This window comes from Gopherus evgoodei, chromosome 1, assembly GCF_007399415.2.
Source record: "Gopherus evgoodei ecotype Sinaloan lineage chromosome 1, rGopEvg1_v1.p, whole genome shotgun sequence".
NCBI classification, from domain to species: Eukaryota; Metazoa; Chordata; order Testudines; family Testudinidae; genus Gopherus; species Gopherus evgoodei.
In genome coordinates this window covers 98,229,229-98,245,095 of record NC_044322.1, presented here as the reverse complement: position 1 = coordinate 98,245,095, position 15,867 = coordinate 98,229,229, and the positions used below count along the sequence as shown (strand labels likewise).

The 15,867-nt window shown below is 44.7% G+C and overlaps 1 protein-coding gene across 4 annotated transcripts in view; it reads right to left on the bottom strand.

The window, feature by feature from the left end:
• The window catches only part of UBAC2 (UBA domain containing 2), a 181,367-nt gene that overhangs the window by 17,860 nt on the left and 147,640 nt on the right, over positions 1-15,867 (bottom strand). For all 4 annotated transcript variants that reach the window (XM_030567975.1, XM_030567968.1, XM_030567957.1 and 1 more), the window contains one exon: positions 2,782-3,027. In XM_030567975.1, coding sequence (XP_030423835.1) covers positions 2,782-3,027 — 246 coding nt within the window. The remainder of the gene's footprint in view (positions 1-2,781; positions 3,028-15,867) is intronic.

Genomic DNA, 15,867 nt, shown 5'->3' with positions numbered 1-15,867 from the left:
AAATCCTTTTTAAACTTCTCCTGATTATTGGGGTCCTTTCTGCCTCCTCTTATTTCACAGAAGTTTAGCTACCCCTTTTACAGCAGTTTGTGACCAAACAGCCACTTTCAGTTTAGTTTCTATTACAACAACTAACTTTGGAGCATTGAACGGTTCCCAGTTTAGTTTTTACAACGAACACTAGGTTAAAAGTGATTGTTGGAAGGGCAGAGAAAAGATCATTTGCAACTGTCTGGGTTGTACATCAAGACAATTTAATAAAATTGAAGTGAAGCTAACTGTGAAGAATAGAATTATGTTACCAGGAAGGTAAATGAGGGACTGACACTAGAGCTGTTCTAAATTGCCTTAGGTAAAATTCATATAGTGTTAACACACAGTACAGGACAACCCCTCAGTACATTTCTGCAAAGGGAATCATAGAATCATAGAATATCAGGGTTGGAAGGGACCTCAGGAGATCATCTAGTCCAACCCCTTGCTCAAAGCAGGACCTAATCCCCAACTAAATCATCCCAGCCAGGGCTTTGTCAAGCCTGACCTTAAAAACTTCTAAGGAAGGAGATTCCACCACCTCCCTAGGTAAACCATTCCAGTGCTTCAGCACCCTCCTAGTGAAAATTTTTTTCCTAATATCCAACCTAAACCTTCCCCACTACAACTTGAAATCATTACTCCTTGTTCTGTCATCTGCTACCACTGAGAACAGTCTAGATCCATCCTCTTTGGAACCCCCTTTCAGGTAGTTGAAAGCAGCTATCAAATCCCCCCTAATTCTTCTCTTCTGCAGACTAAACAATCCCAGTTCCCTCAGCCTCTCCTCAGAAGTCATGTGCTCCAACTCCCTAATCATTTTTGTTGCCCTCCGCTGGACTCTTTCCAATTTTTCCACATCCTTCTTGTAGTGTGGGCCCCAAAACTGGACACAGTACTCCAGATGAGGCCTCACCAATGCCGAATAGAGGGGAATGATCACGTCCCTCGATCTGCTGGTAATGCTCCTACTTATACAGCCCAAAATGCCGTTAGCCTTCTTGGCAACAAGGGCACACTGTTGACGCATATCCAGCTTCTCGTCCACTGTAACTCCTACGTCCTTTTCTGCAGAAAGACTAGCTTACCCAGGAGTCCTTTTCAACTCAAGCTATGATTTTTATCAAGCATTTTATTTAGTGTATTCCCTTAGCTGAGTCATTCTTCTCCTTTTTAAATATAAAGATCTCTCTGATATAAACTATCTTCTCTTGAAAATTATGCCCAGAAATGCCAGGAGAGCTGAACCCCTCATGTTTTCCCCACATTTTCAGACTGCTATCATCCAATTGACTCTTTTAGGCTAAATTAAATTCAATAGTAGATATAAGAGAAGTTTATCAGTGTTTTCAACCTTATTGCAAACTACACTTTTAAAGCAACTAGTTTTAACCTTTTACATTAGCACATCTTGTTCATTCAGATCAGATCTTTCCACTCCCTTCCTTTCCATACTAGCTCCACCCAGCACATAACATAGCAGCTGAATGTACTATTGTATGGCTAAAATTCACAGGAATAAAATGAAATTCAGATCTCACACAGACAATTATTCATTCTCATGTAGCTTGTAGTTAAGTTACAGAAACCAGAGGTTCATATGGAGCCCACATGTTCACCTGGCTTTACTAGACTGCCAATATATACACTCTAGGATCCTAGGAGAAATACAAATCAAGGCATCAGCTGCTTTATTTTACTGTCTTACAGGAACAAGTAGATGAGCACCTGCCCTTGTCCACTCCATCAAAACTGAGAAAAATAAAGAGATTAACGATCTAATTTATAGGCAATAAAATGTAAGCAGTAATAGGAAAGCACTGTGGTTGACGCCTACAGGAAAATTAGATATCGAGAATTGTGTGTGCTTTCATAAAGAAACAAGCATTGTGCAATATGGGTGATGTAATCCCTCCTATTTACCCATGCAAAACACTGAACTACAGAGCTGACTTTCAAACTCTCTGAAGAGGATGGTAACTTTTCTGACTGACAGCATGGTCTGGAGCATCAGGACATGCTAAGTTTTAATTGTGGCATTGTCACACACCCTTGTCAGCCAGGCCTACTGGTCCAAGTAATAGTGGTCAGAAGCCAGGAACAGCACCAAAGGTCAAAGCAGTAGTCAGAAACTAGGAATCAGAGCCAAGGATCACAGCCAGGGCCAGGAGAGTGAGCCAAGAGGCAGGACCATTGCTAAGGCTGGCAGCGGAGTCCACCTTGTTGCATGCACATTTCCTGGAACTTCTTCTGGGCTTAAATACAGTGCCTGGACCAATCTGGAGCCATGAAAGAAGCTGTCAGTATAGCCTCCTGAGGTACACAGGTCCAACATGGCTGCTAGGTAGCAGCACAGAGGTAATGGCCATCAAACAACCTGCAGCCCTGGGTTCTAGTCCCAGCATAACCTCACAACTGTGGGCTTTGTTAAATCACTTCACACCTCAGGCTCATTTTGCTACTGGTAAAACAGTGTGATGCCACCTATCTATCCCTAAGTTGTTTTGTGAAAATTAGTTCATGTCTTGTAATGAACTTTAATAATATAAAATCTACGTAAATGTTCACTAACATTACAGAAGTCTATGAAATAGTAATTACATAATTCCAATAGGGAAATTTTTTAAAAACAAAACTATGCTTGTTCCTAAATTAGATCCACAAATTACGATTAACCAAACCCCCCTTCCCTCCATATTTCCATTACTCAGAAGAATCATACACTTTAACAAATAATTTTATTTATACCTGCTGTTGTCTTTGCCGTCTCATCTGTGCAAACTGAGACATCATGATTTGACGATCCAGTAATTCCATTCTCTGCTGTCTCTGGATGTCCACTGTTGCTCCCATTCCTACTCGAATCTCGTTGGATGGTTCTGCAGATGAGAATATTGGTTCAAGAGTCCAAGAAAATATTTTTGCTAGCCAGCTGGGAACACAAAGCACCTGATGAACTTTTAGCACACTACTGCTGTAGCACATCCCAGAAATCTGAAAGCAAAAGCAAATGAAAAAAAAATTACCACACAAAGCCTTAACTGGCTGACAGAGGTATGTTGTTCTTTCACTTTTTCAAGGCAAATTTTATCTGGTGTATTTAGCCAGAGTCTTCAGTGGAGAATCCATGCCTCAGTGAATATGGATATAACACTATGGGATTTCTTCACCCTACACTTCCACTACAACCACCAACTATTATTTTTAAAAGTCTGCAGATTGCATTACTTGTGACTCAAGTGTATTTCTTGTTTAGGAGTAAAGCCAAATACCAGCATAGTGACTTGGGTATAGGCAAAATTCAAATAGCTAAAGCTTTTGATCTCTGGTAAAGCAAATCATCCTGGCTGGCCCTAAAGTGGATGTGGGGAAATAGGACCTTGATACCACAGTATTGTGAAGATTTGGGGCACTTGCTTTAAAAAACACCCAACAGTACCCAATGGCCCATGCTCCACGTTAAATCCCTGGAGCTGGGGAATGTGAGCCAATCAGCATCCCTCCTGCCCCTCGCTGACCAGTGGGTGCCAGAGCCTCCAAAAATGGGAGGGAAAGGGGAGCTCCCTGATGCCTCCCAGAGTCTTCTCTCCCTCCCTTTCACTGCTTGCTCCATCAAGTTCCACAGCCTGTTGAGACAGGTGGAAGGCATTTCTGCTTAACTCCCCACCCCTCACCCCCATACAGAGAAAAACAGATATAGTCAAGTTGAAGCTTTAACAGTGGGGATTTCATAGGGTCACATAACTAAATTGTTACCTGTTTCAGAGTACACAGACTGTTATTTAAAAAAAGACGGTTACCCACCTTTCTAACTGTTGTTCTTCGAGATGTATTGCTCATACCCATTCCAATTAGGTGTGCGCGCATTGCGTGCACGATCATCGGAAGCAACACTCGGTGGGTTGGCTGAGGTACCCCTTGGAGTGGCGCCTTTATGGCGCCAGATATATGCCCCTGCCGACCCAACACCCCCTCAGTTCCTTCTTGCCAGCTACTCTGACAGTGGGGAAGGAGGGCAGGTTTGGAATGGATATGAGCAACACATCTCAAAGAACAACCGTTACAAAGGTGAGTAACTGTCTTTTCCTCTTCGAGTGCTTGCTCATATCGATTCCAAATAGGTGACTCCCAAGCCTTACCTAGGCAGTGGGGTTGGAGTGAGATGTCGCAGAGTGAAGGACTGCTGAACCAAATGCCACATCATCCCTGGACTGCTGCACTATGGCATAGTGGGAAGTGAAGGTGTGCATGGATGACCAAGTCATTGCCCTACAGATCTCCTGTATGGGCACATGGGCCAGAAAGGCGGCAGACGAAGCTTGAGCCCGAGTAGAATAGGCAGTGAGGCAGGTAGTTGGGACACGAGCCAAGCTATAGCACATACGGATGCATGACATAATCCAAGACAAGATTTGCTGTGAGGAGACCAGGAGGCCCTTCATCCGGTCTGCCACTGCTATGAACAGCTGGGACGTCTTTCTAAAAGGTTTTGTTCATTCGATGTAAAAGGTGAGAGCCCTACGAACATCTAGGGAATATAGCTGTTGCTCTTGTCACGAAGCGTGCGGCTTCAGAGAGAAGACCGGGAGGAAGATGTCTTGGTTGACATGGAAGGCAGACACCACCTTAGGGAGGAAGGTGAGGTGTGGTCGCAGCTGTACCTTGTCCTTATGGAACACCGTATATGGTGCGTCCGCTGTGAGGGCCCAAAGTTCCAACACGCAACTTGCCGATGTGATAGCGATGAGGAAAGCTGTTTTCTAGGAAAGGTACAGAAGCGAGCAGGTGGCCATCGGTTCAAAGGGGGCACCCATGAGTCTAGATAGGATCAGATTGAGGTCCCACGTAAGGGCTGGATGACGAACTTGCAGGTACAGACGTTCCTTGAGGAACCTGCTGACCATAGGATTGGAGAAAACGGAGAGCCCGTTCTCACCAGGGTGGAAGGCTGAAATCGCTACTAGGTGTACTCTGATGGATGAGACAGCTAGGCCTTGCTGTTTCAGGGACCAGAGATACTTTAGGGTGGTAGGTACTGGCACCTCCAGAGGTACAGTATTGCTCTGGGCACACCAGCAGGAGAAGCGCTTCCATTTGGCCAGGTATGTGGAACTAGTACCCAAGAGTACTTGCTGCACTGTACTAGAGCAACAAAGCTCAGATTGAGTTAGCCATGCAGCATTCATACTGTGAGATGAAGGGACTGCAGGTCTGGATGACATAACCTGCCGTATTCCTGAGTTATGAGATCCGGCCACAATGGTAGAGGAACTGGTTTGGTCACCAACAGATTGAGGAGTGTGGTGTACCGATGCTGTCTGGGCCACGCTGGAGCGATTAAGATTAAGGGGACCTTGTCCTTGCATAACTTGAGAAGGATCTTGTGGACCAATGGGAACAGAGAAAAGGCATAGAGCAGGTGGTCTTTCCATGGTATCAGGAAGGCATCTGACAGGGAGCCTGGGCAACATACCTGGAGAGAGCAGAATACCTGGCACTTCTGATTCTCGTGAGAGGTGAGAGGTCTATGTGGGGAAACCCCCACTTTCGGAAAACAGAATGGATAACGTCCAGGCGAATCGACCACTCTTGAGCTAGGAAGGACCTGCTGAGGCGATCTGCCAAGGTATTCTGGACTCCTGGGAGAAACGACGCCACCAGGTCAACTGAGTGGGCTATGAAAAATTCCCAGAGATGTCTGGCTTTCTGACAGAGGAGGAACGACCGCGCTCCATCTTGCTTGTTGATGTAAAACATGGCCGTTGTGTTGTCTGTGAAGATTGTGATACAATGACCCTGAAGGTGTTCACGGAATACCTGACATGCAGGTGTACTGCTCTCAGTTCCCTTATGTTGATGTGTAGGGTTATTTCTTGTGCGGATCAAAAACCTTGTGTGCGAAGGCCAGCAAGGTGAGCACCCCAGCCCAGAGATGGTGCGTCCGAGGTCAGGGCTAGATAAGACAAGACCTCCATTGGCACAGTGAGAATTGTGTCCAAACTGTCTTGGCCTGGACGGTACACTGATGAGAGCCAAGTCTGAAGTGGATGGAGGAATAGTCTGGAATGTCTGATTACAAAAGTGCAAGAGGCCGGGAAGCTTTGGAGGCCATGAATAATGGTCATCATGGACTGGAAGTGGGCCTGTGGTAAGACTCGAGTCCAGGATCACCCCAATGAAGTCTATTCTCTGTGTAGGCTCCAGAGTGGACTTTTCGATGTTGAGCAGCAGGCCTAGTTGCTTGAACAAGCTCATGACGAAACAAACATGAGACCGCACCTGTAGCTTGGAACGACCTCGAATTAGCCAGTCATCGAGGTATGGAAACACTTGTATCTGATGTCGGCATAGCGAGGCCGCTACAACAGCCATACACTTTGTGAAGGCTCTTGGCGCTGTGGATAGGCCGAAGGGAAGGATGGTAAATTGGAAATGCTGCTGGTTGACCACAAAGCAAAGGAATTGCCTGTGCGGCGGATAAATTACTATGTGGAAGTATGCATCCATGTCGAGGGTGGCATATCAGTCTCCATGATCCAGGGAAGGGATAATGGTCCCCAGGGAAACCATGCGGAACTTAAACTTTACCATGACTTTGCTGAGTCTGCGCAGGTCCAGGATGGGCCGTAGTCCCCCCTTTGCCTTGGGGATTAGGGAGTAATGGGAGTAAAAATCTCTGCCCCTCAAATCCTTTGAGACCTCTTCCACTGCTCCGATAGCCAGGAGCGCCTGTACCTCCTGTAAGAGTTGCTGCTCGTGAGAGGGGTCCCTGAAGAGGGACAGGAAGGGAGGGTGGGAAGGGGGGGTGAAACAAACTGAAGATGGTATCCAGTTTCCACTGTGCGTAGGACCTAGCGATCTGACATTACGCAGGACCACACAGGGAGGAAATAGGAAAGGTGGTTGAAGAAAGGCGAGAAAGGATCCTGCAAGGAGACTGGTGCTCCGTCCTCGGGTGCACCTTCAAAAGTTTTGCTTGGGCCCTGCCAATGGTTTTTGGGGGCCCTGATTCTAGCCTGATTGAGGACCAGATTGTCTCCTCCTATTACCATGGCCAAGCCTTCTAGTGAAGTCTTGCTGCGGTTGAGGATTAGGGTAGGTGTGCTGCAGCTGCGGCCGGAAGGGCCTACGTTGTGTCACCAGGGTATGCATGCCCAATGAGCGCATGCTGGACCCGTTGTCCTTCAGACTCCGAAGTCTGGGATCAGTTTTATCAGAGAATAGCCCCTGGCCATCAAAGGGCAGGTCTTGAATGGTCTGCTGCAGCTCCAGAGGAAGACTGGACACTTGTAGCTATGAGATGCGGCACACAGCCACACCTAAGGCTAGAGTCCTAGCTGCCAGGTACACTGTATCTGAAGACGCCTGCAGGGATGTCCTCACCACTTTCTTGCCCTCTTCTAGCAAGGCCGCAAACTCCTCCCTGGACTCCTGGGGAACCATCTCCTTGAACGTCCCCATCAAGCTCCAGGTGTTATAGTTATAACAGTTCAGGAGGGGCTGCTGGTTAACTACCCTGAGCTGTAGACCACCACCTGAATAAACCTTGCACCCAAATAAATTCAGGCACCTAGCGTCCTTGGACTTAGAGGCAAGCGCTTGCTGGCCGCGTCTCTCCCTCTCGTTCACAGACTGTACCATGAGGGAACAAGGTTGGGGGTGAACATACAAATATTCATAGTCCTTAGAGGGCACCACGTATTTCCTCTCCACCTCTCTGGCTGTGGGAGGAATAGTTGCTGAGAACTGCCAGATCGTATTGGAATTAGCCTGGATGATCTGAATGAAAGAAAGGGCAATGTGTGTGGGGGCATCAGCCGAAAAAATGTCCACCACCGGATCCTCAACTTCCACCACCTCCTCCACCTGGAGGTACATGTTCTGTGCTAACCTACACAGTAATTCCTGGTGTGCACGAAGATTTATAGGCGGTGGACCAGAGGAGGTCGTGCCTGTTACGGCCTCGTCAGGCGAGGATGAGGAGGATACCCCCGGTACTAGCAGATCCTGGGGAAGGTCTGGTTAAGGAGGGTCTGGTTGCCCTAGGTCCCCCACACTAGCGGCATGGTCCTGATCTGATGGCAGGACAGTCGCCTCCGAGGCTACTGGGGGGAGGGCGGCTCACAGTGGCCTCAGGCATCCGAGGCTCCAAATGGGCAGATTGAGAAGGGCCTGAGGTGACACCTTGGGCTTGGTGGTGTGCCCAAGGAGTCCAGAAGGATCATTGTGGGGGTCCCTGATTAGGATCCTGTCCTTCATCTTGCCCCTGGCTAGCACCATCAGGGTCATGGCCCTGGATGTGGTAGCTGTTCCCTGCTTGAGATGACGTTGAATTCGGTCGTGAAGGCCAAGGCGGGGCCGAACGCCCATTGCAGAGTTGTACCGTCCCACTCTGTCACTCCGCACCTGAGAGCTGGAGACCGGTGCTGGGATCTCGGGCGGTACTGTGATCAGGATCGGGACCAACGGCCATAATGGTGCCGGGAGGCCAATCTAGATCTCGACGAGGATCTACGGCCTGGGCAGTGTCTGGAATGGCTGCGAGACGATCGGTGCTGGGACGGGTGCCAGAAGCTGGATCGGTACTGATCGTACCGGGAGGGAGACCTGTGTGAGGTGTAGCGGCGCCACGAATACGACTGGCACCGAGATGGGGATCGGTGCCGGGACTGTGAGTGGTGCCAAGTCCAGGACCATCAGTGGGATCAGGACTGCGACCTGGACTGGGACCGAGATCGGTGCCGAGCTGTCTCACTCTGCGAGGAAGGTCGCATGAAGACTGGATTCCCCATGGATGGAACAGTCCGCACCAACGGTGCCAGAGGGTGAGACAGTCCAGGCTCCGTCAGCACGATCAGGTCGTGAGTGGTGGAGAAAGTCTCCAGAGTGGACGGCAGGCCAAGCTCAACCACAGTGTGCACTGGGGAGCTTGTGTGCACCGGACTCAACGGCCCTTGCAGCGCTGGAATTGACGGTGCTGGAGTTGGAGTCTTTGTGGGACTGGTCCTGGGGATTGGTCCTGCTTTAAGCAGGGGTTGGACTAAATGACCTTCTGAGGTCCCTTCCAACTCTAATATTCTAAGATTCTATGTTGGTCCAGCCCGGTCTGTTGCTCCAATGGGGGCACAGGCGGTGTCTGCAACTGTACAGAAGCAGCAGGTGGTTTGTGCTGCTTCTTGGGCCGTGGAGACAGCGAATGATGTCACGTCTGTACCGGTGCCAGAGACGTCTGGTACCGAAAGTCTTTGCTGGTGCCGGAGGAGTGCTTCAAACTGACGGCGCCTGGTCTGTGCGATGTACCGAAGGCACCGGCCTATGTGCTGCTTCCATTAGGAGCTGTTTTAAATGAAAGTCTCGCTCCTTTTTTGTTCGAGACTTGAGGCCTTACAAATGCAACACTTATCTGGCTGATGGGATTCTCCCAGGCATTCAGGCAGGAGTCGTGGGGGTCTCTCGTAGGCATCAGCTTGAAACAGGCCGAGCAAGGCTTGAAACCCGGAGATCTGGGCCTGGCCCTGGTACCGGGGAGGAGGGAAGGGGATAAACCCTGTTTCCTCCAAACGCTATCTACACTATATACAAAACTTACTATTAACTACACTATAACTGCTAAAAACTATTAACAACTACACTACACAACTATCTACAATACAACGAGTAAAGCTAGGAAGGTGGAGATCAGCTATGCTGTGCTCCACAGTTCCAACAACCGTCACGGACGGTAAGAAGGAACTGAGGGGGTGCTGGGTCGGCAGGGGAATATATCTGGCGCCATAAGTACACCACTCCAGGGGGTGCCTCACCCCACCGAGTGTTGCTAGGGTAAAAATCTTCCGACGATCTTGCACGCAGCACGCGCACACCTAATTGGAATCAATATGAGCACGAACTCGAAGAATAATTAAATCTAGCAATTTTTCTAACAATTTTTTTTAAAGTTTATCAAAACCCTATTAGTTTTTTAAATGGCAGCACTAGAGAAGTTAATGAGTCTAACCAGAAACTTTCTCTTCCTAAGAGATTCCTTCTGCAATACCCTGTTAATGGGCCAAGTCCCTACCCTACTTTCAACAAAGTCCACAGCCTATAGGGTCCACATTTACCTCCTCTCGAATTCTGCTTTATTGCTATCACAAAACCAACATAAACTTCAGCCGATGTTACATCTATAAGAATGGCTGTTTTTACGGTTTTCTCCAAGGCCACCTCTGTCCAAGCTCCTTACATCCCACTTGGCACTAACTCAGTGGTTCTCTAACTTTTGTACTGGTGACCCATTTCACATAGCAAGCCTCTGAGTGCGACCCCCCCTTATAAACGAAAAAACACTTTTAAATATATTTAACACTATTATAAATGTGGAGGCAAAGTGGGGTTTGGGATGGAGGCTGATAGCTTGTGGCCTCTCATGTAATAACCTCAAGACCCCGAGGAGCCCCGACCCCCAGTTTGAGAACCCCTGCACAAGTCATCATAATTGCCACCTTGAATTCCATTACAGGGCTTTTGCCCCTGCAGCTATGATGACTCAACAGAAGAGGCCACTTTCCTTCAGAGAGTCTTGGAGTCTGCATGACCCAAGAACCTTTGGATGCCAAATGGCAGAGGGTACTAGGGTGTAGAGAGGTACAGAGATTCCTAGGGTTCACCAAAAGAATGTCAAGTTAAGGTCTCTAATGAAAGTCAGCGGTCATCATAATCATTGTGAGATGTATGCATGGAGAATATGTGAAGAATTATCTATATACATTAAAGTTTATGTTCTCTAGGTCACAGTTAAAAACAGGTCACTCAAAAGTAGTCCATCTTGAGACAAATTCTTCTAGGCATCTGATGGGAGACACTTATCTCCAGGGCGGAGAAGGGGGACGGGGAAAAGGAGGAAACCACTGTGCAGTGTGTCCTACAAAAGGAGTCTACTAGCATTCTAAGATAAATGCTAATGAAGAGATGGTGGAGACTTCAGAAAAAATCTAACAGGAAGAAATAAACAGGTGATGGGGGGAACCTTATCTGGAGGTTAACATCAAAGGACTGTTCTGGTATATTTAGAGGAGCAAAGAGACATCCTGCTATTCTTCATCTAGGAAGTAAATGCACGGTATGCTTTATGAAAAAAGGATCTCTACCAAATCTTGGTGGAAAACACAGGAGAGAAGTTTGGGTGAGATAAACTTCTTTAGACTGGAGGATAACTTCTTAGTTAAATTTAGGCTTTAGAATATGCACTGTGGAATGTTGTTTTACATATAACCTTTTGTTCCTATCTCTCACTGTTTTTTATTTCAATCTCAATTTTTTCTTAAATATATTTCCTTTTGTTTTATATCTGAACTCAAATGCTGTGTATATGACTTGAGCGGAGGTGTAAGGTAAACCCTGTAAACTGTGGTATAGTGTCCAAGTACCACCCTCCCCCAGAGAAGAGCACTTCCCTTTTCTCCACCTTTTGTCTCTTTTTCTAGTGCACTCTCAATGAAATTCTCATTCTCAATGGATGAACAATAGACATTTATGTAATTAGAAAAATGCCAACAAAGTTGATTCACATATAGTTTTTCCTTTACTTGCAGCAATAAATTCTACATTCCATGCAGAGGTTAGTAGTGTCCAAGCAAGTAAATATTGAATGAATGTGGGGTGGTTATAATCCTTTGACATCCTTGTTGTGATGATCATGTTTACAGTTCTCTTCTGCCATCACTGGTCTCTTCCTGTCTCTGTCACACAGCGCTATCACAGGTTATTGCTTGTGGCATAACAGATCAGAAAGGCATGTCACAAACACTGACATTTGTGATGTCACAAATGCTGAAATGACTGTAATACTTCTCAGTGCACAAAGGGTTGTGTGTCATCTTGCTACCATCTGCCTGCAGAGCGAGGGAGTCTTACCTGTACCTGCTAACTCCTTAACACAACCAGCCTGATCACCACTTAGGCAGTCTAAGTGTATCTAGCCCCTGTTCACTGGATACTCATAGAAATCCCATATCCTGTGTTCCCAAAGGAATCAGAACTGGAAGGGACCTTGAGACGTCATCTAGTCCAGTCCCCTGCACTCAAGACAGGATTAAGTATTATCTAGACCATCCTTGACAGGTGTTTGTCCAACCGGCTCTTAAAAATCCCCAATGATGGAGATTCCACAACCTCACTAGGCAATTCATTCCAGTGCTTAACCACTCTGACAGGAAGTTTTTCCTAATATCCAACCTAAACTGCCTTGCTGCAATTTAAGCCCACTGCTTCTTGTCCTATCCTCAGAGGTTAAGAAAAACAATTTTTCTCCCTCCTCCTTGTAACAACCTTTTATGTACTTGAAAACTGTTATGTCCCCACTCAGTCTTCTCTTCTCCAGACTCAACAAACCCAATTTTTTCAATCTTCCCTCACAGATCTTTAATCATTTTTGTTGCTCTTCTCTGGACTTTCTCCAATTTCTCCAGATCTTTCCTGAAATGTGGCACCCAGAACTGGACACAATACTCCAGCTGAGGCCTAAACAGTGCAGAGTAGAGTGGAAGAATTACTTCTCGTGTCTTGTTTACAATACTCCTGCTAATACATCAGAATGATGTTTGCTTTTTTTTCCAACAGCGTTACACTGTTGACTCATATTTAGCTTCAACTGAAATGAACTTCTCTGTAATCAAAGAAAGATTTTGATTGGCTTCCAAACCTAGACCAAGACTGGGCATGGGAGTGGAAGCTTTTTTATTTCCTCTCAACTACATCCCACATCTCTACTAAAAATCTATTATAAGGGAACTAAACCTACCCCAGAAACTTGCCAATGTCAATCAGAAACTAGCCTATGGCTATAAGCACCATAACATGAATACCCGCTCAACATTTTTCTTTACTATCCAGAACAACTAGCAGAAACTATTGAGCACTCATCTGTCCACTTTTAAAAAAGCATTGATTTTCAAAACAAGCTAGAACTTAAATGAGCTCAGCAAGTAACAGCATAATGTTACATCCGCAACAAGAACAAAAAACAAAGCAAATTATGACAGTTAAAGGAAAATATATATCAGACTTGACAAATCCTGCAGTGTGACTAATGGTGTTTTAACCACAAACAGAATAATCTCCATGCCGATTTCAGATACAATCATAGCTCTGAGTCACTAACAGCACACAGTCAAGGGACAGCATGAATAGTTTCAGTACCTTAAAATGTTTTTGTCCCAGAAGGGAAAGAGTGCACCAAAGAGAGTTAGAAATAACTATCCTGACAAAATTTTATATAAATTTATATAATTTTTATAGTAAATGGTTATTACCATAATGTAAGATCTATACTAAACCACAGAACAAAAAGCACAGAGTGAGAGAGAAGACTAGTAGGTGAGGAAGCTAGAGGAAAAAGAGTAGTATATACCGCTTGTGTGTCCAAAATGTGTGCGTGTGTAACCTGTGACTAGATTGGTCATTGGGTGTCATTTTCATGATGTTTTAACAGGTAGTTTTTATCCTGGCAGTTCCCATCTTCCTTCCTCCCCCAGTCTGCAGATGGGGTACTGAGGCACAGAGAGGCTAAGTGACTTGCTCAAAGTCATACAGAAAGTCAGTGCTCCCACAGCTGGGTCATCCTTCCTACTGTGTCCAAAATATACTTCCTGGCAAATATAAAATTTGAAGGAAGAGTTCTCTGCAGCACAGTGAGCCTGCATAGTTGATCTGCAGGACACTAAAATGTCTCAAAAAGTATAAATGCATGAAAGAATGCATTCAACTGTGAAAAACACTGTTTAAATGTACACTGTTTTAATTCATCCTACCACTTCCATATTTGTTAATTTTTTCTTTAATGTCACTTCAGATCCTTCGTGATTTACTACTGCAGTTATATAGTTATTAGCTGGACGTGCACGCACCTTTTAACACATCATTCACTTAGTTCTAAAATATTTTTATGAAGTCTAAGCTTTTGAGGAAGAGATTATTTGCATATTTCCAACAAACTCTTCAAGAGTGGAATTAGGTACAGTGAATACATCTTGTGATGCAGCTTGGTTTAATGTCATGCCCACATTTTAATGTCACATATTTCCAAAGAACTTCCTCTTCAGCTAATTCACATGCAGAGTTTGGTTTGTATCATCTTAAAAACAAGACTTGAAAAAGTGTAGGCAAAGAAATTTTGAGTGACTCTTTTTGTAAAAAAAGATTTTATTTTTGTTACTGACCTTTTGAGAATCTCTAGTGCTTAAGGTCTATTAATTTACCAGTAAATTATGTTAATTACAGATCATTCAGTGATCAAACTATATGTATCTGACATTAAACAATATATGTCTCATTGCTGAAAGGCTATTGCCCACATAGCAACAAGTATTCAGAAGTTTAAAAATTTTAAAAAGCAAAATCACTGTGCAAGTACTTGCTGGCAGTTGCTAAAACAAAACAAAAAACAGTAGGAACATAAAACATTTGGGATTTTGATCTGCCAAAGTAAAATTTATCTGGGTTGATTTACTTTCTGGTAGCTTGAACATCATCACTTACAATGTTTTCCAACACAATTTTAGGACCCACTTCTACAGCATGCTGAGAGAACACTCGCCACGTTGCAAAATATTTGGCACATTGAAGATGTGAGGTCCTTGCTCTGAAAGGATCTTTTATTATTTATTATCTTTTATAATTTCTTAACTTTATGTCTTTCTGCTAGTCCTTAACATAAATTTCTAAATCCCCCCTCCCCACACACAAAGTCAACTACCTCCTAAGGCCTTCCCCCCAAACATTAGCTCTTTAAGGAAAAGGAAGTAGCTGTGGTTTCTTTTACATTCGGTAAAACAAACACAGAAGCTCTAAGACGACACTCTACATGACAGACATTTCTGTACTATTTTACTAAGTGAAATGTTTACAATTTAACTAGCTTTATCTGAAATCCATTAAAAAAGGAAAACTAAGAGAAATAAGCAATGGATAGACCAGTGTGGAAAGTTCTGCTCATGGAGAGTTTTTCTGTTTAATGGTCCCACGTTCACATAGATTCAAAGATTTTAAGGCCAGAAGGGAATGTTTAATGATGTACTATGACCTCCTGTATAACACAGACCAGAACTGCAACAGTAACTTGTGTGTGACTAACGCACATCTTTCAAAAAGGTATCCAGTCTCGATTTGAAGTCAAGAGATAGAGAATCTACCACTTTGCTTGGTATTTTGTTCCAATGATTAATCACATTTAGTGTTAAAAATGTGCGCCTTATTACTAATCTGAATTTGTCTGGATTTAACCTCCAGCCATTAAGTTAAAGAGCCCTTTCTCTTCATGGGGAAAAAATACCAGGTCCTACTTATACACCATAATCAAGTTACTTCTCAGTCTTCTTTTTGATAAACTAAACTAATTTGAGCTCTCAAATCATTTTTGTGTCTCTTTTGTTCAATATCCTTTTAAAAATGTGGACACCAGAACTAGTCACAGTATTCCAGTAACTGTCTCGTCAATGTCGTATACAGAGGTAAAAATCACCTCCCTGCTACTCACTACTCCCCTTTTTATACATCCAAGTATTGCTTTAACCGTTTTTGCTATAGCATCATGCCACTATGACCCCCTAAACCTTTTTCAGAGTCACTGCTCTGAAAAACTCTAACACTCTCACTCTCTTTGTTGACTTTCCTCTCTCAAGTCAATAGACATCTTTCATATATAAAATGTTTATAATGTATAAATTAGAAAAACCAACAAGATGCTGGTACTGTAACAAAGCATGTGTGTGTATTTTAAGGTTGTGATGCCTTTCCTTACCCATATCTGACTCCCTCAACTTTTTCCATGAACTATTATTCTATACATTTCTCCCC